Source organism: Phalacrocorax aristotelis, chromosome 1 (assembly GCF_949628215.1).
Source record: "Phalacrocorax aristotelis chromosome 1, bGulAri2.1, whole genome shotgun sequence".
NCBI lineage: Eukaryota > Metazoa > Chordata > Aves > Suliformes > Phalacrocoracidae > Phalacrocorax > Phalacrocorax aristotelis.
The window spans coordinates 156,489,658-156,513,264 of NC_134276.1; the positions used below are offsets into that span (position 1 = coordinate 156,489,658).

The 23,607-nt window shown below is 39.0% G+C and overlaps 1 protein-coding gene across 3 annotated transcripts in view; it reads left to right on the top strand.

Moving 5' to 3' along the window:
- Positions 1 to 23,607, top strand: part of MYBPC1 (myosin binding protein C1) — a 79,443-nt gene that overhangs the window by 40,139 nt on the left and 15,697 nt on the right. For 2 of the 3 annotated variants that reach the window (XM_075074747.1, XM_075074738.1), the window contains 14 exons: positions 2,981 to 3,147; positions 5,377 to 5,509; positions 7,130 to 7,254; positions 8,336 to 8,441; positions 8,748 to 8,914; positions 9,968 to 10,130; positions 11,371 to 11,477; positions 12,699 to 12,832; positions 13,991 to 14,147; positions 14,839 to 14,943; positions 15,585 to 15,773; positions 16,811 to 16,945; positions 21,677 to 21,844; positions 22,313 to 22,401. In XM_075074747.1, coding sequence (XP_074930848.1) covers positions 2,981 to 3,147; positions 5,377 to 5,509; positions 7,130 to 7,254; positions 8,336 to 8,441; positions 8,748 to 8,914; positions 9,968 to 10,130; positions 11,371 to 11,477; positions 12,699 to 12,832; positions 13,991 to 14,147; positions 14,839 to 14,943; positions 15,585 to 15,773; positions 16,811 to 16,945; positions 21,677 to 21,844; positions 22,313 to 22,401 — 1,945 coding nt within the window. Of the gene's footprint in view, positions 1 to 2,980; positions 3,148 to 5,376; positions 5,510 to 7,129; positions 7,255 to 8,335; positions 8,442 to 8,747; positions 8,915 to 9,967; positions 10,131 to 11,370; positions 11,478 to 12,698; positions 12,833 to 13,990; positions 14,148 to 14,838; positions 14,944 to 15,584; positions 15,774 to 16,810; positions 16,946 to 17,017; positions 17,099 to 20,490; positions 20,560 to 21,676; positions 21,845 to 22,312; positions 22,402 to 23,607 lie in introns of all 3 variants that reach the window. The other variant, XM_075074757.1, reaches the window with a different exon arrangement.

Consider the following 23,607-nt stretch of genomic DNA (forward strand, 5'->3'; position numbering starts at 1 on the left):
TCTCTGGTTTGCCTTGAAAATCTGGTGTTATGACAGTTATGCCTCTAGCTATTTCAACCTTAAACCCAGTTTAGTCTTTTAACAGGTTAAGACAAGATAGTTAATTTGTCATTTTTTTAAATTCATCACAGAAGTTTTATACGCCATGGAAGTCAATGGCAACTCTCCACAGAGAACTGGAAAAGAAAAATCCTTTAGCTCATTTACCACTTACTCTGAAAGAGGAAAACACAATCTGCAGTATTAATTACATAAAAAGTTCACAATGGGCTCATGGGCTATGGTGGTGAGGGTAGTATTTATAAGCAGCTAAAGCAAAGAGGAAAGGCTGACAGTAAAAGTAGGCAGTGAAAGAATTACCTGAACCAATTCAAATCCACCAGGTCTTTGGTTTTTTAGTCTTCTCATCCCTAATTAGGATCTTCAGTTTGACTTTTTATCATACTAATACAACTTACCATGACAGTTCTCATGACTGCCTGTGGGGTGTTTTATTAGCAACATGAGAGTTGCATGTAAGAGGTCTTGGTGTTTTTGTGGAAAGAGAAATGTGGTTTAAGAGACACTATCACTTCACTAACAAGTTACTTGCATGTTTTGTAAGATAAATACTGTATAGCCGTATAAACATAGTATACCTATCGTGTGGTTAATGGGCAAAGCAAACTTAGTTTTTAAACACCAGTATTTAATATTGGTCAAATCGTTTCAACATCTCCTTGCTTCAGGCACTGAAATGCAACCTCACACTTCTGAGCTTAATTGAATAAGATTGCTAGTTAAGGCCCAGTGTGGATATTTTTATGAAGACAAATACCTTTTCATTTCAATTTTTTCAAGAGGCACTGTTGCAGGTGCATTCCTTCTCTTTTGTATGGTTATATTACCAAGAAAAGAGCTAGAACTTTTCACCTGTAGTGCATAATACTTGAAATATGTTTTTAAAAAAAACCCTAAATGCATAGAATCTACATACTGCCTATTTTCTAATTTCGTGCTGGTCTTGCAGGAAGACAAACCAGTTCTTATCTCAGTAAGCCGCTCTGTGACTGGTTATGCTTCGTCAATGCAATGGGTCAGTAATGGCACGAAATTCCAAAAGGCACAAGATCTCAAAGACACTCAAACATTTAGGTGCTTTTTTTTTTAAAAGTACATCTTTCAATGAAATGCACGTTTTTGGGGAAAAGACCTGAAAGTAATTTTGTAGAGTAATTTTGTAGAGAGGTCAATCTGTTTAGAAAATACCAAGCACTGCTTGCCCACTACCCACAGCAGAAACTACTGTGGCCTCAGAAAAAAAGTTCGTTTGCCGTGTCATAATTTGTTCTCCAGTTATGCAAGAGGAAAAAGAGTCTGGAATTAATTATTTTGAGCTGGTTGAAAATCAGGATACTCTAACCAATCCTCATTCTCAACTACTGCCTGATTTAAAGGGGTACATTATCTCAGTTCCCATGGAGTGTACCTCTCCTTAGCACGGACCCGCATTGCATGGCAAGCGGCCAGCCCTGGGAGAGGAGAATGCCACCCCATGGGGTGTGTCAGCTTTTACATATGTTTGCAAGCTGATCTCGACTTGCCGCCATGCAGAAGGAATCTCACTGAAACGCTAGTGTCACTGTACATAGCCACCCTCCAGAAAGCATGAGCACAAATAAAAGTAAAAGGAATGAAACATAAAATTACATACCTGAGATTGTCTAACAATAATTCTAAGATAACAATGTTAGTATTTCAAAGACTCCTCAGTGAGAAGCTTTTTTCCTGTTTAAAATAACACTGGCATATTACAAAAATTAGTAAAACTCGTGGATTTAACAGCAAAATGGTTTTCCATGGTTCTTCATCCAACCATGCAGAGATTCTCAGGGGCCCCCAGTGCTATTTCCATATATGTTAAAGAAAATCCTCTGCCAGACTTGACAGAGCTCAGCTCTAACACTGCCTCACTCCAAAACTCAGTCTTATTTTTATTTCCCAAAGGTTTATTTTCTCTCTCCGTTCTCAAAAGTACTGATTCCATTAGACCAACTATATAAAATCAGAATGATCCTGGTCTGATCCTAATAAACTTACAGGAAAAAATGTCAAAATTTCTGCCCCAATTCCTGGATTGTTCTAGCAGTTTACTTTTCTGAGCTAAACTGTCAATCTCAAAGATTATCATTTTGTTAAGATGCTTCCATTGTTCCTCACTTAATGGCTGCCATTGTGGAAATAATTATACTTCTCTTTGCTGGTTGTCTTAGCCTGGAGTTGCAGATAGTAAATATGGTATTGAAACTTCTGTATAAAGGTAATGCTATTCACACAGGCCTCTGAAAACAATTCCTGCTCTTAAGACTCTTAAGCACTGAAGCCAACAGATCCATCTTCCAAGTCCAAGCTGGTGTGGAAAGCTCCAGTTCCTATCCATATGCCAACTTTAAGTAACTCTGAGAAGCACTGGTGTAACTATAAACGGGCCCAGATTCCCTTGGATTTCAATGCCCTTTCATTGGTCACCCCTAGTGGCAGTTTCAGGAGCCCAGGATTTGAAAACATTTTTATGTAATTATGAAATTTATGGATTAGTCTCAGATCTCAGCAATGCCATCATAAATTGTAACTGATTCCACTCAAGTTACAACAGATAAAACTGATTTAAGTGGGATTACGCCATATACTATTATAGTACTACATTTTCAAACTGTATTTTTTTAAAATAATGAAGCAATATAAAAACTTTCATAACTGATTACATCAGAAAAGGCCAAATTAAAACTTATACCCAAATTCAGTCTTGAAGGAGTGTAAAGGTGCGAAAGTCATTCTGAGCTGTTCCACTCATGCCAAGTGAAATAAAAAAATACGATGGCGGCCTTCAAAATTTGATCAAAACATTTCTAACCTCACCACAGATTCAGCTCCATCTTTATTTATGGTGTGATAAAGCCTCGCTAACTCTTCTTCCATAATTTTATTTTGCTACTGTTAGGGAGATTAAACAGCAAGAGGAAGAACCTGAGGTAGATGTGTGGGAGCTCCTGAAGAACGCAAATCCCAGTGAATATGAAAAGATTGCTTTTCAGTATGGTATCACTGACCTGAGAGGCATGTTAAAGCGTCTGAAGCGCATGCGCAGGGAAGTGAAGAAGAGTGCAGGTATGAATAAGGAAGAATATTTTTATGTTCAGTAGTCAAGTATAAGTGTCCACCTTAAAAACCCAAACTTGCTTCATTTCCATGTAAGGGGCCTTGCATGCTACAACTCAAGCCTTATTATGGCAAGGAGTTAATCAGAAGATTACTTTGGTCCACTGTGGTTAGTGTAAACACCTTATCCCATTCAGTGTTTACCAAAAGCATCCTTCCCTCTTCGCCAAACAGTAGCTCCAACTGGAGCAAAGTCCCCCCAACTGTGTGGAAAGGTGCTACCTGACCAAACAGTGTGGAAATTAGACCTGAATATTAATAGCTTCTGCTCTAAAATAGAGTCACTCCAAACACATTGTTTGCTCTTCATAATTTGATTTTGCACTTAATCTGACATTACTCTGAAATCCCAGCTGTATTAAAAACCCTCCACCCTGTGCTGGGTGAGGACGTTCAGGCCTGTCTTTTCCCATCTACCTTACTGAAGAGTGTGAGTGGTGTAATACATACATAAATATAGTATATGTGTATATATGTATATAAAATATATGTATATGTTGCGTAACATGTACGCACACATATATAAACACAACACACTATTCATTATACTTTAGTGGCATTTGCTTGGCCCTGGAGAGCTCTTCAGAACTGGAAGCAATATCTGCTGTTCTACTCATTGCCAGGAGGAGTCCCTTTTGTGTAGGTGAAATCCTCCACAAATCCAGCTGTAATCCAGCTGCCTGATATAACCTCTCTCTTTATCCATTACGTCACATCATAACATGTTTTTTGTTACTACACAATAATTTTTGTTTATATTTTTCATTTGCTGGTATAACTGATTCTGGCCACAGTTGAGGGAGGGAGAAATGGAGTCAACGGGCTTTGGGGGAGCCACTGGGGCAGTTTCTGTACCCAGTGGCACTCTCAAAGGGGTTGAAGCCCAGGGAAACTTCTCACCTTCCTCGAGGAGTCTGGATTAGAGCTGGACGCTGGGGCAGGAATTGAGTGGCTGGCAGGAGGAGCTGCCCCCTACCCAGGTGCATCATATGGAAGTGCCTGAATGTTTTACTGGGAAAGCGGTATCTCAGCACCTGGGACTGTTCTGTCTGGACCCTCTCCCCAGTTCCCTTTTGAGTAGGATGGAGCTGCCAGCCATATCAGGATTTTTCAGTGGATGGGGTTTTCCCCACAGTAGGAGGGGCTCTAGACATTGGGAAAATGTCTATAGTAGTCACAGGATGAGAGTTGGGTGTTCTTCCCCTCACACTACCTTTATTATAAATTGGAAACTTTTAGACTGCAACAAGATACATAAAAATCATTTTCAGACTTAATAACTCCACTCATGTTGTGCCAATATACTCGGTCTCCTGCAATCAGACATATGCATTATATAAACCTTAGCAGAAATTGATTACTTAGTTGTGAGCAATTCGTTTCAGGCACCATTTATTTATTTATTTTTGAGCCACAGATATCTGCTCCCCTGGGTCTAACTTTTGTGGCTGGCAATATCTAAATGTTGCTGTTAAAGTGTTCTGAAATATTTGAGTTGAACGTGGCCTTACCTTGCCCAGAACAACTTTATACATCTCAGAGAACCTTTTTGAAAAACCCCATTAGGATTCACAGACTGACAACTTTTGTCTGGCTTCAAATATTTTTGTAAATTTTTTGCAGCTGTAACAATTATCACAAGTGGAACTGCAATCTACACCTTGCAACCTACAGAAAGAATCAGGAAAGCTAATTTGACTTTTAGACAAACCAATGTGTTTATTCTGAGAGTGGGAATCTCTATAGGAATTTTGGCTTAAAACTCCCTGTTAACTTGAGTGGCGGTTCTAACAGAGAAGGCCTTTGTAACAGATTCATTGTAAATGATTCCATGGCACCAGCTGTATACCATTTTAATCTGACATAGCACTTCTAAGCAAGCTGTCAAAGCTGCATCTACCCAATCCTATTCAGAATATAGTCACATTGCAAGGTCATGAAGTGATACTACCCTGAACTTCATCAGGATAGTCAGATCCGCATAGCTTTGCGCTTATTGTAATGTTGCTGTAAAATAAACTGATTCATGTGAACTAGCCTAAGAATATAGAGTGATGCATAACATTGTGTGCGGGTATTCTTACAGCTTTGATGAGATTTATGCAATGTCTTTTCAGCATTCATATTCTTACTCATTTTCTGATCTTCTTTTATAATAATACTTGGCTTCCACAACAGCTTTTTCCAAGGGTCTTGATCCTGCATATCAGGTGGACAAAGGAGGTAAAGTGAGGTTCATGGTGGAGCTAGCAGATCCAACAGTGGAACTCAAGTGGTATAAAAATGGCCAAGAAATACGACCAAGCGCAAAGTAAGTGGTTTTATTGTATGTAAGCAATAAAATGGGTACATGCGTACTTCCTTGACAAGTGCATTGCATAGAGCTATCTCTTTGCTCAGGTTGCACTAATTTTATTTCTGAATTTTGTTATATGTAAAAAGTATGTAAATGACGTTATATTGCCCATGACCCGGAAAAGTCCACTGTATGCTAAATGTTAATGCAGATTGGCTCCTTTGTCTCAAGACAAAAGAATTCAGGGTCCTCAACAAAACACATAGCCATTTTCTACTCTGTAGGTTTTGAAAAATCGGGAAGCACTGTGGGTAAATAAATCTCTTGTCCTCAGTACTATCTCTGAAGGAAGTCAGAATCTTTCCACAGTAGCTGGTTGATAAGAGATGTTTAACATCACACACTTACCCATGTGGCTCAGAAACCACCTGAGGAAAGACAAGTGAGGTTTGTCTCACCTTCCACCACCAGGTTAACACACTGAAGTGAGCAACCTGCCTCAGCTCAAAGTGACTTCAGTCATGGGCAACAGGTCTAGTGTACCCAAGATGCTTCATCATGTGTATCACCTGCATATTGGTTTACTCTCTGGCTTTATCTAGAAGAAGTGGCTTTTCAGGTGCAGACACCTCAGTACAGGTGGAGCGATGGCTGGAAGTTGAGCCCAGTCCCTCATGTGGGCACAACCAGCTCTTACCACGGGGTGCAGAAAATCCCATTCCACAGTCAGACACAGTTAGGAATGATGATGTGTAACCAGTAATGCATGGCAATGTAATGTCCCTCAGACGCTGCTCAGCAGCACAATACCCTAGCAACCTTCTCCTTTGGCCCTGTGAAAAAAATAGTAATTAGAAAAAGCCCTCTTACAGAAAAGGAAAAGATTTCCTTCATTCTGTTGCTGTGAAAATCAATGAAGGTTTTCAATTAATACTAATAGTTGACAAAAATGCATAATAAAGAGGGTAGCTTTTCTTTAGCCCCTATATCTGCCATGAGCACTTCAGAACTGTTTTGCAGGCAGCTATGTGGATACCTCTCCAGCAGAAGGACCTGGATTGAATGCTCTAGTGCATTTCTTCCAAGCTGCTGAAGCAGCTGTTAGATGCTAATGAGCTTTGGTCATTACAAACCTGGAGCAGATCTAAACTGGTGACATAAAGGTGACAGGCTCCATATCCCATTACCAAAACCCCATATCCCATTACTGATCTCTTGTGCCATCTGGCCTACCAATAATATTAACTTCTTAACTTCAGCTATTATTATACTTCACAAAAATGTCAAGAGTGTTGGAATGAGGACGGTGTCCTGTTACTGGTTATTTTCATCTTTACTCATCTAGAGTTTCAGACTCCACTTTATTTGCCATCCTTTAGAGCCTGCTCAATTTTGTATTTTTTCATATCACCCAAGCCTGGGATTTTGGAACAAGCCAGAAGATGCTTGTTGTCACTCTAAAAAGTCTATGACAGTTTTGTTGAATCTTGGAAATTGCTTCCCAGGACAATTTTTCCAGTTCTGTGTAAAAACCAGAATTTTCACATCTAATAATCCCTAAAGCACTTTCTACATAAAATAAGAGGGGTCAAGCAGTTTTGCTAATGTATCTTTGCTGCATTCCTGTTCAAACAGATACATTTTTGAGCATAAAGGCAACCAGCGAATTTTATTCATCAATAATTGTACGATGACAGATGATGCTCGCTATTACGTAACAGCTGGTGATGAGAAATGCTCCACGGAACTGTTTGTGAGAGGTAACTGTCAGCTTGCTCCCATTTCACCTGCTGTAGTGTGGCTTCTTTGACTGCAACAGAAACTAACGGGGAGGGCCTGGCTCAGTATATTTTTATATGTTCATTAGCAGCCCTTAGGATCACTCTGTATTTCAGTGTTCCCTGACCATTTTTTTCCTCACCCTGTATTTAGTAATTTAGTGAAATCCCTGAAATGGGGATATGGTTGATTTCACACTATGCATTGGGATCTAGTGGGGCTGCAGTCCCCCTCATAGTTTTAAAGCCATTTTGGAGACTCATTTGTCATAGAGTTGGCTTTCCCTAACACCACACTTAGGTACCTGATGACCCTGATACTCTTGGTCCACCTGATCTGTTTCAAGCTCCCTCAGACCAGGCCTTCTAGCAATTTTCATTCCATCTGCACAGATTTAAGGGAAGACTCTATCAAAAGCTATGAATGGGTGGCCATTTCTTCAGCCTTTTTGCTCCCCCATTGTTGATAATCTTATTGATAATATTCATGGCATGACTCACATATACACAACAAATCAAATAGAAAAACAAAACTTACAGTGAGAGAAAATAAAAATCCAATATTTCAGAAAGCTATTTAAAATAATGGAGCCCATTGCCCTTATAAATATCATAGGATAACTGTTGTACATTCTCTTGCTATTAAATAAACTTGAGTTTTGATGGCAGGAATGGATGAAACCAAAAAGGGCACTGCATTATGTCATCAGGTCGGCTTATAATGGGCTATAGGACCTAAAGAAAGTGCAGCTTTATGAGAAGGCGCTCAGTGGGAGGTAGGAGGGGAGTGTCAGCTTCTCATGTCAACTTGCGTGGACAAATTGTCAGTAAAAAGGGATGCAAAGCAGATATTAATCTGAACAAATGTTATTTTTTTTATTCAGCACATTTCCTACTAGCATCTTAATGAGCAATCACTTTTCTGATTTAAGGCAGAAAAAGCTGCAGGGAGACTGGTATTAGAATTTTAAAGTAGTCTCATCTTCTAAAGCATGATTTTCAAAACCTCTTTCACTTAGTTTTCTCTCTCAGATTGTAAATCTGTAATTTTCTCTTTCCAAAGATCCTCCAATTTTGGTGACCAAAGGCCTGGAGGATACCAGTACCTATGTTGGTGAACGAGTAGAACTGAGCTGTGAAGTGTCTGAGGATGATGCAAATGTGAAATGGTGAGCCACACTTTGAACAGATACTGTTTTCCTTCATAATAAAACGCAGAATATTTTAATTGTTGGCAAAAATGTAGACAGCTTTTTCTATAACAATAAACCTGAAAAATGTTAAGAAAATGTCAAGAAAACATTATTAAAAAATGCAGCAACAGCAAAATATCTTTACACATTCATGGATGAGTTTATTTAACCTTTTCGTGTGCCTTAAGACTTATAAAGTCTTCTCTGGAAGTTTCAGTCTATGGGAGTCATATTTGCACAGGACATCTATTGGAAAAAGAATCATTCTTTGCTTTCCATTAGGTTTAAGAATGGGGTAGAACTTACCAATGAACCTAAATCTCGGTATCGAATCAAGGTTGAGGGTAAAAAGCACACTTTGATCATAGAAGAAGCAGCAAAAAATGACAATGCAACTTACTCTGTGATGACAACTGGAGGCCAATCAGAAGCTAAGCTTTCGGTTGATTGTAAGTATCACCTACATTGCTCTTGAATTCATATGTCACAGTTTACTAGCTTACAGAAATAAATAATTTGCTTGCCTTTTCCTGGGGCTTTAAAGGGAGACTTAACTTCCATACCAATTTCTTTGCTGCAGATCTCCAGAACAGTGACTTTCCTTTAGATGCTCTTTGCAGTAACAAGCAGTGAACTAGTCCTGCTTTGAGGATTTTTCAATTGGTTTTCTATAAAACACTGCCTTTCCCATCACTCTTTGTTTCCTATGTCAGATTATAGTCAGGGATATTTACTGCATACACGTAGTACTGTGTGTTCAGCCTGGACTTTGGTCTACAGCATCTAATCTTCCAGGAAGTGCAAGTAAACTGGGGCACCAATTCTCAGACTCAAGTTTTACGAAAGCTAGTAATATCTGTGGCTATTTGTAGGGTGAGTTATGGCAGTTTAGCAAACATGAGAGCAAGTAGTGTATGAAGTTAAGCTTAATGGCCGGTCAGCCTTTGCTACCAGCCTGAAAAAACAGGTTGAGAACTACAGTCCCCACTTGTGATGGAATACTTTGGTAAGCCTCCAAATTATCTCGGCTCAGCTGGCAGAGCTTTGGGAGCAGTTAGATAGCTGTTAGGTCACAGGAAACGTAGGTTGTAATCCCTTCTAGTGCATAGGTCTGGGGACACAGGTCTTTCGCTTCTTTGAAAGTTTCTTACTGGACTCTGGGGGATAGAAGCACCCTACATCCAGCACCTAAACACCAGAGAGGGGACAGCACTGAGATTGTGCTCCTTGGCTTAGTTTTTCTACTGGCAATATCCATGCAGTTGCCCCAGTCAGGGCATGGGTATTTTGGATCACCCTCTCTAAGGCATCAGACTGCATGAAAAGAGGTTAATCTATGTAGCTTACATGTACATATTACTGGTATTTGGACTTGAAAACTTTATTATTTGAGGTATTTTTCTTATTTGAAGACTATTGTGATCGCTAGCAGTAGCTCCGTGACAGAATCGTGAGCTATTGTTTGATATTAACATTAACATCTCTACTTCTGTTTTCCTAAGTGAGACCACTGAAGATATCACTTGCACTACAAGACCAGACTGTGAGACTTGGACAGGAAATCCACCTGAAGTGTGAGATATCTGAGAATGTGGAAGGGAAATGGTACAAAAATGGGCAACTGGTCGAAGCTAGTGACCGTGTAAAGCTTTATCACAAAGGAAGGTAAGCCTCTTGTGTATTAAATTGACTTTTGATGGAATGACACTGTAGAGATGTGCCAATATGTGGGTTACTTCACTGAAAATTATCTGGTAATCAAGTAAACCTCTGTCCCTCAAAGAAATATTTATTTTTATAATCATAAAATCCTGGTCTCCTTGCCCCCTTTCATCTTGTGTCTTTTGGCTTTGGAGGACAATAATCAAATGCTTGATCCGTTTAAGTTCAAGCTATTAATTTTTCTTGACATTGCTGTTGCTGTTAGTATGGGATATTAAGTAGTAAGGTAAAAAAATTGTTAGGCATTATTAAAAATGTCTGGTTTTCTGATAGCTTCTGTTTGTGTCAACTCAGACCATGTATCTCTGCCCATGCAAAGTGTGTAGAGATATCAGGTTCCTTTGCATTTATAATCCGTACTTTTCCACCAAAAGTTTGTCAGTTTAAAAAAAAAAAAAAAAAAAAAAGGTAAACCAAAACCGGCATCCTTTTCACTTCAGCTTAGCAGACCATTCTTACAGCTGGGAACTGCACTTGTGAAGATGCTCCTAAACAGGCTATGAAATGATTGCATTGATTCAATAATGCTTGCTAATTCACAGTAAGGGACAAGTGCCAGCTGTGCAATGACCCCTTGGATTGACATAATGTTAAGGAACTGCCCACAACCCATGTAGGCCCATAGGGTCTAAGAGGTGAGGGAAAGGGGAGCAGGAAGGGCACAGAGGTGAGTCCTACCTTCAACAAAGCTTAGCCACAGCCAGTGATAGGAGAGCAAAAATATAATCATACTGGAAGACACAGTTAGGTAGTAAAAGCATCATATGCTTTCCTCACCAATTTTTTTATTCTGGCAAACAAATAGTAGATTGGATCCTGTCACAAACGATGGTCTAACAAAAGTCAGAACATTATCACAATGAGATCACCTAAAGATTTCTTCCTGAACAACAAAATTACAATCTAATGGCAGCAGCTCAGAATCCCTGTGTCAAGATTACACTCCTGTATTCTTCCACTTCTGTGTTCAAACAAAAATTATTAAAATTAGTTACATTAGTTTGGTGGGTGTCTCAATAATATTTTGTACAAATCAGCTAAAATACCACTAAGCAGCCAGCAAAATTTTCAGTCAGTAATTTTACACACTTGCACAGATATCCTAAACTTTTCACAGCTTTTTTCTTAGCTTCAAGCAGTCTTCAAAAATAATTTACATTGATTTCTCTTTCATTTTTTACAGAATCCACAGATTTGTTATAGCGAGCGCTGCTGTTGATGATGAGGGTGAATACATGTTTGTACCAGATGCCTACAATACTAATATTCCATGCAAAGTGCATGTTGTGGGTAAGTATACGGCACAATGACATATATAACATCTCTTTCTCTCACCTTTGGAAATTAAAAGCAGTGCGAAATACCCTTGATTACAATCAGTTTGTTTCCTCTGAGCAGCCATCTACCACAGAAAACAGACCCGCTGCTTCGGCAAAGTGCGAGCTAGTCAGAAAGTGTTTTGCCTGTGCTCAGGATCTGCTCATAGTTTGCAAGCCTGGGGGAGCTCCTGGGGAAGGCTTCTTGATGTTGCATTCCTAAACCTAAACCACTACTATGAGTTTGCGTAAAATACATGCTGCTATCCCCTTTTCAGATATACAGCGTTGTCTTCTTTGAAGAATTGGCTTGCTGACATTTCAAAATGTGATTTGGTTGGGTAAAAGAGAAGTTAAGTAGGTACATATTCCCTAAATACATCAGATGATCTCTAGAGAGTAAAATGTTTCTGGTCAGTTTTTATTCACTCAGCAAAACAGAAGGCTTGTTAATGATCCCAGTCATTCCAACAAAAATAAAACAAGGCATCGACTCTTCCCACAGCAATATCTCACTGGCTTTCAACTGCAACCAGTGACTTGGAAGTCAAAAGGAGAGCAATATAAATGCCCACAGTCTTAGAAAATATGGTTTGTAACTGAAGCTGAAAGAAGTGGGATATCTGTGTTAGGAAGGTTGAGGAGGAATCAAGAGGGAAGGGGTACTGGAGGGTATGCTTACAGATATAACCTTCCAATACATTAAGAAAAGTTGTAGGAGGATATTCAACAGTTGTTCTCCAGACACATGGGGTACAACGAAGGTGACCATTTCATTTTCAGAAAAAGGTTTTGGGTTAAGAAAACTTTTAAACTCTAAGAACAGTGATGTCTGAAGGGTGATAACTCCAAGTGTTGAAGAAAGCCTGCAACGGAAATTCTCAAGAGCCACTTAGGGGAAATCTCTCTCAGAAGTTACCTAAATATGCACAATTCTGCCTCAGAAAGATTTTTTTATGGTCCTACTATTCCAAAATTTCTATGGTGCTATGATTTATTTTTCATCAGACAACTATTTTATTCCAAAAAAATGTCTTCACAAATATTCTTCCAAACAAAAAATACATTAACTACCAAAATACCAGGAAAATACAAAACATAGAGCATGCTTCTCTATGTTGCAGACCTGCACCAGGTCACTGAACTCTCAGAGTGGCAGCCACATGGCAAATTTGGACAATCTCTCCTTTTTCAGATCCTCCTAAACTCCACCTGGATGGTCTTGGGGAAGGTAACACTGTGACAGTAGTGGCAGGAAGCAAGCTACGACTTGAGATCCCCATCACTGGCGAGCCAACTCCAAAAGTCATGTGGAGTAAAGGGGACAAGGTACATTGTCATTATAGACATTTCTTTAGCTTAATAAGGGGACTTTTACTTAAAAAAGTAACATTTAGCCTTGTGAAGTAATTGATTTTAATGGCAGAAAATAAGAAGGAGATGCATTTTATCTAAAAATCTCTCCTCACTCAAAAAAGAAGGGTAAAATGGATAAATATAATTTAGTGTTTTGTGGGGTCTTTTTGAGGAAAGGCTGAAATTAACGAAGTGAAATTTCATTTCATGAAATTAATGAAATTAATGATACAGTTTTGCTAAAAATAAATTGTAAAGGAGAAGGACATAGGAGACTCAGATGAAAACTAGTGAAAATCTACCAAATTGCTACTTCTTCTGTACATACTGCCCAGAACAGCTGCCAGGTTTTGACAGGAAACCATGGTATGGTCTGGCTTTGGAAAATGAATGATAAATTCTGATAGAGTGTCAAGTCTCAAATGAAACGATAGGCTGAGTAATTGGTGTCTTGCATCTGGTGTCTCAATGCAAAACTTTGCACAGATCAATCCCCGTCTCTCTAATACCAAAAAGATATTTTTCACATTTAAATTTTCATTGCGGTGTGTGGAAGCTGGAACATGTTCTGATCAGACCTATCTGATCAAACCCCTGACTGCTATTTTTCAAACATTAATTGTAGCATCACCACCGTGGACTTGTCCAAATAGGGAATTATTCTAGGAGAGCTCTTACTCCAAAATATGTGCCAGCATTTAAAATGTGTGAGGACAAATTACTGACCGTTACAATCACTCTGACCTTTAAACTGAGTGAATTACATTTCAATCTGACTTTTGGGAGAATCCACTACTTTCTTTCCGTTAAGTTAATGACAGGTAGTGTCGACAAAAGCATGTTCTTGCTCACAGGACAAGTAAGCCTACTGCCTCTTCCTTTGAGACACAATGGCTGGACTGAGTACTAAACAATTAACATATTTTAAAGTTATTTATTTGTCCCATAGCTATTTTGCTATCTTGTGATCGTTAGGTGACTGAAATTCTGAGCATTAGTGTGTTTTTTCTTATGGTCACTTCAGTATTTTTGATGAAGTGTCCTGTACTGCATTTGGATTTTGATTTTTGAGCAATTTGATTCTCAAATCCAGAAAATATGACTTTTCCCTCTGCTTACTTTGGTTCCTAGTGGATCACAGACAGTGGAAGAATACGGGCAGAAACATACCCAGACAGCAGCTGTCTGGTCATTGATGCAGCTGAAAGAGAAGATTCAGGTCCTTTTAGAATAACATTAAAGAATGAGGCTGGAGAGGACACAGCTCTAATCAACATAAAAGTGGTTGGTAAGTCATGTAGAATAGTGCACATGAGCCATGTCTTTTACCACAGCCCTTTTCAAAAAATGCTTCTCAAAGAACCCTACTTTTCTGTACCCCAACAAGAGACAACTTCTTCTTCTTCTCTCTGAAGGTTCTCTTCTGTAGATGTTGCCCTCCCTAGCTATGAAACTGTTGATTAGTTTGGTAGTTTAGTTTCAGTACACTGAGTGAGGAGTAACTCAGCAAACTTCTGTTTCTCTGTTTTTCCCTTTTTCAGATGTGGAATTGAGGTGCAAGGATACTAAGGCCCAGTGTTACTGAAGGACACAGGAGCTTAGAATGGGATTTAAGTAGGAGTTAATTATCACTCTGCTACCACCTCATGATGCAAGGGCTGAACTTAAGCAGTTGCCTCAGGGTGCCTGTAACACTCTGTTCTCCATTTTCCATGTGGCTGTGGGCTCTGTCTTACCACATGCCCTCAAGTGCCCCACAAGTGTCTTGGCTGCGCTGAAGACCTTGGCACTTATCCCTTCCTAACCACCTGCCAGGATCCACAAAGACCTTCTTTCTCTCTCTCTCCTCATTAGGAATTCCTGTTGCACTTCAAAAACTATTGAGATTTGTTTCTTATTTGACATTTTTTATTTCAACCTATGCAAAAAGAAGAAAAGTGGGTTTTTTTTTCTTTTAATAATTACTTTGTTTACAACAGATGTCCCTGATCCTCCTCAGGCACCAAATGTGACTGAGGTGGGTGAAGACTGGTGCATTATGACCTGGGAACCTCCAGCAAATGATGGTGGATCACCCATTTTAGGTACACACTTTTATTTGTGGTGCCGCTTTAATATGGACAAAAGAAACAAACCCCAAATAATGGATGCCATAGGATCAGAGTTTAGATCAGGCCCTGGAGAGTTGTACTCTGCATATCCAGTTGTAAGAATGTTCCACCCAAACTTTGACTTTATGGGATACCTGTTTTTCTAAAGCTTTGAGATTTGTCATTTTGTACTTTGCCACATTATCAATCCCCCTACCTGAAAGACAACCTCTTATAATTCCAAACTTTGAACAGTTAGCCTGTTTGAATGTTAGCAGGGATTTCAGAAATTATTTACTGAGTAAATTGGAATATCTTCTAATACACTAAACCAAGAGGAAGGTCAGAGGGGCCCAGAGGCCAGCAGAATCTGGCCCTTTTGACTCTCAACTAAGTACGGGGTGTTGTAAGTGAAGTCCAAAGAAAGCTTGTATGTGGCCATAAAAGCCAAATGGGTGACTATTAGGTAGTCTGCAATGGGGAAAATTTAACAATAACCCCTAAACCACTCTGAGGCTAGAAGGAGATACTGAGGTGTATCCAGGAAAAATGCTATTGGCCAGTCAGGAAACAGACCCTTTACTATTGAGCTTTTTGTCACCACTTAGTATAATAAAATTTTGTTTGGTCAATAGGGTATTTCATTGAAAGGAAAAAGAAACAAAGCTCCAGGTGGATGAGGTTGAATTTTGAACTGTGTAAAGAAACAACTTTTGAGCCAAAGAAGATGATTGAAGGTGTTGCTTATGAGGTCCGTGTATTTGCTGTTAATGCAATAGGCATTTCCAAACCAAGCATGCCTTCGAAGTCCTTTGTTCCTTTAGGTAAGTAAACAAGAGCATGGAGACAGGTATGCATTTAGAAACTTATCCTTGATACATTTTTACAGTCATCTAATTATATAACTATAGTTCTTGTTATACTTGTGTTGCTCAGGATGTGTCTTTATTAGGTGCTGCATAAACGGTATGTCTATCCCTGAAGGATTTATAGTCTTTTATAAATAAGAAACAAGGATGTATAGAGAGAAATATAGCCCACTACAATAAAACAGTGACATGCTATAGGTAAGCCTGATATACTATGATCAATACATTTTAAGGACCAAAATGAATAGTTCCATATTTTTGCATACCATAGGTACCTCCTGAGTCAACAGAGTCAAACTACTGGCAATTTACAGAATTGATAAAGACGATGGATTATAGTATTGGTTGGTTTTTGCAGAAAGGGATCACATATTTTCAATATCCTTTTTCAGACAATCCAGATGAGGCTAGGTCATACTTTACACTATTCTACATGTCCTCTTACTGTTTTATATTAATGTAACAGCTAAAGGGCCTTGTCATTCGCCTAGTGACAGACTAATTTGGTGGCCTTTTCATACAAAGAGGCAGATTTTTCAAACAACTGTGACAATCACAAGTCCCTTTAAAAGAAAGGTGCCTTGTTCTGGAGGCCAGCAAAGGTTCCCACCTCACTCAACGGCACCCCCGTGATGCAGAGGAGGAAGGTGGCTGTTATTGCTACAGCATGTTCTCCTCTTGCCAGAAAATCCCTGCTGTTGTAGACTACGTTGCTCACAACTTCTCTGCTCTACCTTCCACCACTCTTTGTCCTTCTCACTCCTGAGCAGGAGGAATTTAACTCTGGGTTAGGCTGTGAGGAGATATGGGACAAGGTACCTGCTTAGTTTGGTCCTAAATGGGAAGGATGTGTCAGGGATGATGGGAAATGCCTGGTAGGCAGGATTTAGCCTGTCACCTATGGTGCTAAATTAGAGGAATACACACCATAGATGTAAACCTTTAATTGTAACACAGTTTTCTGCCTTCTCCTTGCTGCCTGCTTGCTTCAGCTGTTACCAGTCCACCAACTCTCCTAGCAGTGGATGGAGTGACTGATACCTCAGTTACAATGAAATGGAGGCCACCAGACCACATCGGAGCAGCAGGGCTCGATGGCTATGTTGTAGAATACTGCTTTGAAGGAAGTAAGTGACAACAACTGTGGTATGTTACTCACAGTGAAAGTAGGTGAGACTTTCTCCATTTTTTCTCTACAGCTATCAGGTGCTCTCATTTTAAGGCAGAGACCAATCAGTCAGAAAACCTCGGGCAGCAAGGTTTTGTTCAGGCTTCCTTTGGTTTGTATTCCAGATCCTGCCCATTGATTGTAGTTCAACCCATCTTACATCTGATCTGAAATCCAAATCAAAAGCCATATGATCCGTTGCAGTGTACCGAGTACCGAGTTAATCGTTATATCCTCTTTTTTTGAGCTAAATTAAGAGTTGATGCAGTAAGGAGTGGATGGATGGATGGATGGATGAATAGGAAATAATGAATGGCTATAAGTGTGGTCCAAAATACATGCAGGTTGGCTGGGTTTTAGGGACAGGAGGTCCTCAGTGAGGTGATCCCTATGTTGACATATTACTAATTGGTTACTTCTAGTGCCAGATCCCAATACTGAGGACAGACAGCCCCTCCAATAGCTGGCTGTAAAAGTTATCTAGGTATGCAAAGTTCATGTCTGGATATTGAATTTCTCTAATGTTTCAGTGTAGTTAGATACAGGATCTTTAACTATGTCCAAGACATAAATCTATACAGAACTGAATGAGAAAGACGAAGACATACAAAATCGAATAAACTTATCAGAGTAAAATAACAAGGATTAGGAAAATATAATGTATATTTTACAACTAAGAGTCTTTGGTGATCAAGCAGCAGAAACTTAGTATTTTCCAGCAGATTTTCTTCTGAGTTGGAATGAAATGAAGTCTATTTTCAAAAAGTAAAATCCATCAACTCCTGGGTAAGTATCAAATAGCCTGGAGTGGTATGTGCAACACCCAGCCTCTGTGAGCAAATGCCAATATGTGGGACTCCAGCAATGTTGTGTGTTTGGATGAATGGGACACAGTTATCTTCAGCTCTGCTAGCTGCCGCTCTTAACTGCGCTGTAAATCAAGCGATGAGTTGGACACCTTTTTTCATAAAGGCATGCATTTCAACGAAAGCTTTTCATAAATGCAGTCCACAGCCTGGTGACAAGAGGTAGAGGACAGAACTTGTCATTCACACTGTCACGTGTTTCAGATTCAGACAATCCAGGAAAACAGTAGTTCACAAAAGTGGTCAGATACCACAGGAGCAGAGTGCCCTCATCTCTCACTCAGGCGAGTGGGAGAGGGAGTGAAGAAGAACCACTGGCTTTTCTCAGGAGCACCTAGCATCTTGTAGTATTGAACTGAATATCTGTAAGGAGCAGGAACAGACTGCAAGAAGCTCAGAGGTCTGGAGAAGAGTACCTGAAGGCAGACACAGCTGGAATGGTAGGAAGGGTTTTCCTTGTATATTGGGAGGGAGCTGCGGGAACAGCTCAGAATGAGTAAGGATGCAGTCTTTCATCAAGATGCAGCATTCCTATGTTTCCATTGCACAGGCAAGTTGTATGTGAATATAAAGGGGACTGTCAATGTGAGGACTTCAGCGTATGATGTATATTATGCTCTGTTTAGCATTGGTAGGATGGCGGGGGAAAAGTTAAACATGTTTGTAATATGTCACTGTCATAAAACCATTGACATTACAGTATGTCATTTCCAAATTAGGTGACAAGAGAGGATAAGAAATATATACACTCTAATGCAAACTATGGTGTTCAGAGGAATCTTCCAAATCGATCTTTTAAGGACTACTAGACAGAAGATCACTGTATACATGTTGAATGGAACAAATACTTTATTTTTTCTTTCAGATAGGTTTAAAACCTATGAAGATACAACAAAATGGCAGTCAACTCTGTCATTTTATTGCTACCCACCTCAGTTAAAATACAACGGGTACAATGTATTTTACATAACTTTATGAGTGTTTATGTATATCTATATATACCTCCTATATATGAATATACATCTATATATATACAATTGACATTATTTATGTATATATGTTATGAAAATCGTTAGGAAGAAGCAAGCTTAGTAGAAAATACCAATTAAAAAAGATATGTTATTGGAATATACATCCTTTTCTCTATGTACAGTCCTATTTTTCTTTCTTGCAATATCTTAGTGCCTCCTTTTTTCAGTACTTTCGGTGCCTGTTCTGCCTCAAACTAATTTCTTCTATACTGTTTAATAACTTTTTTAATTTCAAGGTACTTTTTATGACTGTCTATATTCATTCTGCTGTTCTTTTCTTTTAGTTATCTGTTTGTAAACTCATTTGTCTTTAACTTCTCCATTCTTTCATCTTTGTCACTGAAGCAGTCTTAAAGAGGGCTTTTTTTGAGATTTCTTTACCATAGCAATCATTAGGAGAAACAACAATCTGAAAATAGGAAGACAAAATATCTATAATTATAATTTAGAAGAATCATGTACCATAAGCATTGGTTTGGCTTTGCAAAAATTGGTACTTACCTTTAGTCTGAACCTCATAACTCAATCAACATGGTGGACTCTTGGACTTCCTTAACTATGGTATCACCTTTGACATCTCACTGTGTATGTTACTGAAGTGGAGTCTCATCATGAGTAGCTGGATCTGGCATTGCACAGGTGTGAATAACGTGAATATGGAACTCCCCTTCCCAGGGCCCGTTTACAGCATCCAACTTGAACTTCTTGCTGTGGTGATGTGGAGTACACCAAATATTGTTGACACTGGAGAAGTCAATTCCTAGTAATATATGCTGCTGACTGGCTCTTGTTTGACATTTCAAGGGTAGTCTGAAGAGCTTGGCCCTGGTTTTCCCTAAGCCACTGTTTATCTGCCTTTAAAGGGCCATTGTACCTGTAGATGATCTGTTTTCATAACTAGTAAATATGCACTTCAGAGAGTCTCTGTTGGCTGAGATCTTTGCCAGTGTACCCATCCAGGACTACACACAACTACTAGAATAGTGTTTTTACTATCCTGAAAATAGCCAAGTCCAGGATTCCAGGAAATCCAGGGCAGTCATAGCTTTGTCCAAGAAATAAAGCCTTAGTGATTACATCATATCTGTCATCATCCATTGTTTTGGCCTTCTTTAATTTTCTTTCTATGTTGCCTTTAGCTAAATGTGTTATCTTCCTCTGTTTCCCCAAGCTTTTTTTCCAAGACTTCTCTTTTTCTGTCTCTTACTCAGAATTCTTCTCTGAATTTCTTCTCTCTTCTATGATGTGTTTTCTTCTCCTCCTACACTTTCTCCCATCATCATTTTGTTTCATTTTTCTCTCTTCCAAATGTTCCTTTTGTCTCTTTCTTTTCATCTTTCCAGGGCTATGTCAGGCCCAAAGGGAAAAAACAACCTTATTTCCTCTTCTCCTTTATCCTTTAGCTTTCCTGTGAGCATCATGCATAACTGTTCTTTGATCTAGCCACCCTCTTCCCATCTCTTTCCTCCCTGCAGTCTCCGTAAATACAGGTCCTCTAAATCTTTAAAGCCCAGCATCTATCTTTGCATACTTACTAACAGGAATTGCTAACCACTGACAAAATGCTCCATCTGTGTGAAAGTGGGTGTCTCTGATTAATTTTAAAGATGGATTCTCACAAGGTATATCGACAGATCTGTCTGAGGAATTGGTGGAGCCACCTTTTAACCCGGAAGGTACAGTATTCAACAAAGGATATAAATCTTCTTTAATGAAAGAAAAACTCTCTTCATAAAAGTAAAGATAAATTTCTGAGAGTGAATTTTAGGGGTCACAGTCTACAGAATTTGCTGTAGTCTGTGTATAAGGGGAGGGGGAGGTGTTTGGGAAACAGTCACTGATTGCAATCCTCTTCTGCTAGAAGCTGAAAGAAGCAGCTTGAAGGAGAACTTAATTCCTAAAAGTAAGACCCACAGTTATGAAAATGTACCACAGTATTGTGCACTAAGTCTGCAAAGCTCCCTACCTTATAACAGTTCTCTTGTCTTCTGTGCCAATATTAAAATGCTATCTACCTTTATAAGATGTGGAAGGTATTGATACTGACTTGCCACTGCATAAATCTGACTTCCAAATGTCAAGGTGCCAGCAGTGTTAAAGTGATCTGCTTAGAGAACAGAGTGGAAAAGAAAGTATCATTTGTAGTTGAAGCTTTTCTGAAAGACTGTAGTGCTTCCATCACTCTATGGATTACATGCGACTGCCTAGGGGTAGGATAAAAAAATCCAAGAATGCTGTAATTACATGAATAATTCTGACACATTCTTAAAGGCACCAGGAGAGGTGGCATTTCATTGCAATTTGTAAATATTCTGTATTTCTCTCATCCCTGCAGTCTCAGTGGTAGTTTCAAGTGTACTCAGTACTGGTCTAACTGTGATATTATTGAAATTAATTACAAAACCCATTTCTCTCCAAGGAAGCTGTTAGAGCAATGACGAGTGCATTTGGAAATATAGTCTATGTCACCCTTGTTATCTATCAGCTGAATTTAAAGACTAATCAGTTTTTTCTCTGAAAATTAAATTATGGACACATACTAAAAACATTTATTTCTCTAATTATAAATATATAATAAGCAGAAACCCTTAAATGTTTGAATTATTTTTCCTACATATGATTAAAGTAAATCAATATCATGTTATAGCATAATTAAAAAAAACAAACCAGAGATATTCATCAGAATATAATGAACCTATTACTGTTCTGTAATTTTCCCCATCTCTGCAGGAGATGTATTTATAATCCCCTATTCTTTCGATTTGTCCTCCCCTTCTCTTTTCCGTAAACTAGCTGATGAATGGATCGTGGCTAACCCGGAGCTGACAGACAAAACGAGGTTTACTATCAATGGCCTGCCGACTGGCTCGAAAATCCTTGTGAGAGTAAAAGCTGTGAATGCTGCTGGTGAAAGTGAGCCCAGGTACCACCCACAGCCTATTTTAGTCAAGGAAGTGATAGGTAAGATCCTCCTGCCTACGCTCACCCACAAATGCGTTCTGTTTCTATATTTAGTTTGCTTTTTTTAAGGCTAATACTTCTTGGAAACTGATGATATGGCCTTTCAAAGCCATTGTGCAGTGGTTAGAAATCATGAAATGGTCTTTAAAAATATGTGTAATTCCTTATAACTCTTTAATTTCTGAGTCTTTATTGCTCAGCCTTTCAAGGCTTTGTTTCTGCAGAACTTGAACTCGATGTTGCTTTTTTTTGAGTTGTACTAAGTTTCTCACCTATTTCTACCACTATAACATTTGGTGTTACAAAAACTGATGGTGCACCAAATGTAACTGTGGGACCAAGAAATTTAAGATACCTCACTCATTAGTCACTTCTGGGAATTGGAGACCACAGAGTCTCTTATTTGTACTGATGCCCACCAGTACTGCCTAAGTCAGAAAAGAAGATAAGCTTTTGGCTTTTTTTCAGAACCTCCAAAGATTCGTCTACCAAGACACTTAAAACAAACCTATACTCGAAGAGTTGGAGAAACTGTGAATCTCGTTATTCCTTTCCAGGTAAGAACTAAAAACACTGGTAGGAAAACACTACTTTTTCTTGTATTGCTGCTTTTTAACTTCTTTCTGTGTAACTTTGGTCAGCCAGTGAGTTAACTTAAGCAGATGTGGAAGCACACAGATGCACACAGATGCTTGAAAGCTTTTGCTTTGACATCTCAAAGAAATCATGTTAAACCAATTAATAAATTGGGTAACTAGCTTAGACAGGCTCATTTGTCATCTGTCATCCAAAGGACACTTATAAATCCTCCCAGTAGACATTACATGTGAGATAATTGCTAGCACAATGCAAAATGGTTACACGGGCAGTAGTTAGATACGGTATCAAAGGTGGGACTGTCGCATTTCATTTTTTTCTTGAGAGAAAAAAAAGGGAGGGGAAGAGCAGGCAGAGTTTCACTGTCTCCTATAGAAGCTGCAACTTTTAAATCCTTGAGATCACAGCTATAACACGGCTCTTTCCACGGATATAGGACACATTTTCCCACAGCATCATGTTAACCTTCATTCCCATACCTTTTACAACAGTGACTTCCTCTCTACCGGCAGGGGCCTTATTCTTCTGAATACAAGGATAGGGCAGAATTAATTTCTGTTTCATCGCTGCACACCTAAAGAATGGGTGGGCATAATCCAGCTTCTATAAGGCTGTTAAAAGCCTAATAAAAGCTTGATCAGCAATACACTGCAATATGTACTGCTCTTGAGAAATTAAAGGAATATTCTATGGTTATTCTTTAAGATAAGACATTGAAAAAGGTGTGAGATTACCCTCTTCAGGCAGCATCTGCAAATTGTTTGCCTCTGGAAGGCAAATCCCATGGTAAAGTAGGTGGAATTCACTCTGATTTAAGTACCTAAATAGGGCACTACTAGGCCCATAAAATGGCACTCAGGAGACGTCAATCCAGCATACCTAACAACTATTCCAACTGCCTTTGCAATGAAAGAAGAGAGTTTGGGATCCCTGGAGGTTTAGGCTGCTATTTTCCTCTTTCAGTGGCAGTGTAGAGAATGTGGGCACTTCCAAATGGTGAAACTTTTTGCTCTGCATTTTCTGTTTTTTTCTCCTTTCTTTTTTTAGAAAACTGGAAATTAATTGTCAAATTTAGCCAGAAAGTTAATTGTCCACTTTAGCCAGAGTTTTCAGATATTTTCAGTCCCCTGGAAGCAAAAAAAAAAAAAAAAAGAAAGAAAGCTGCA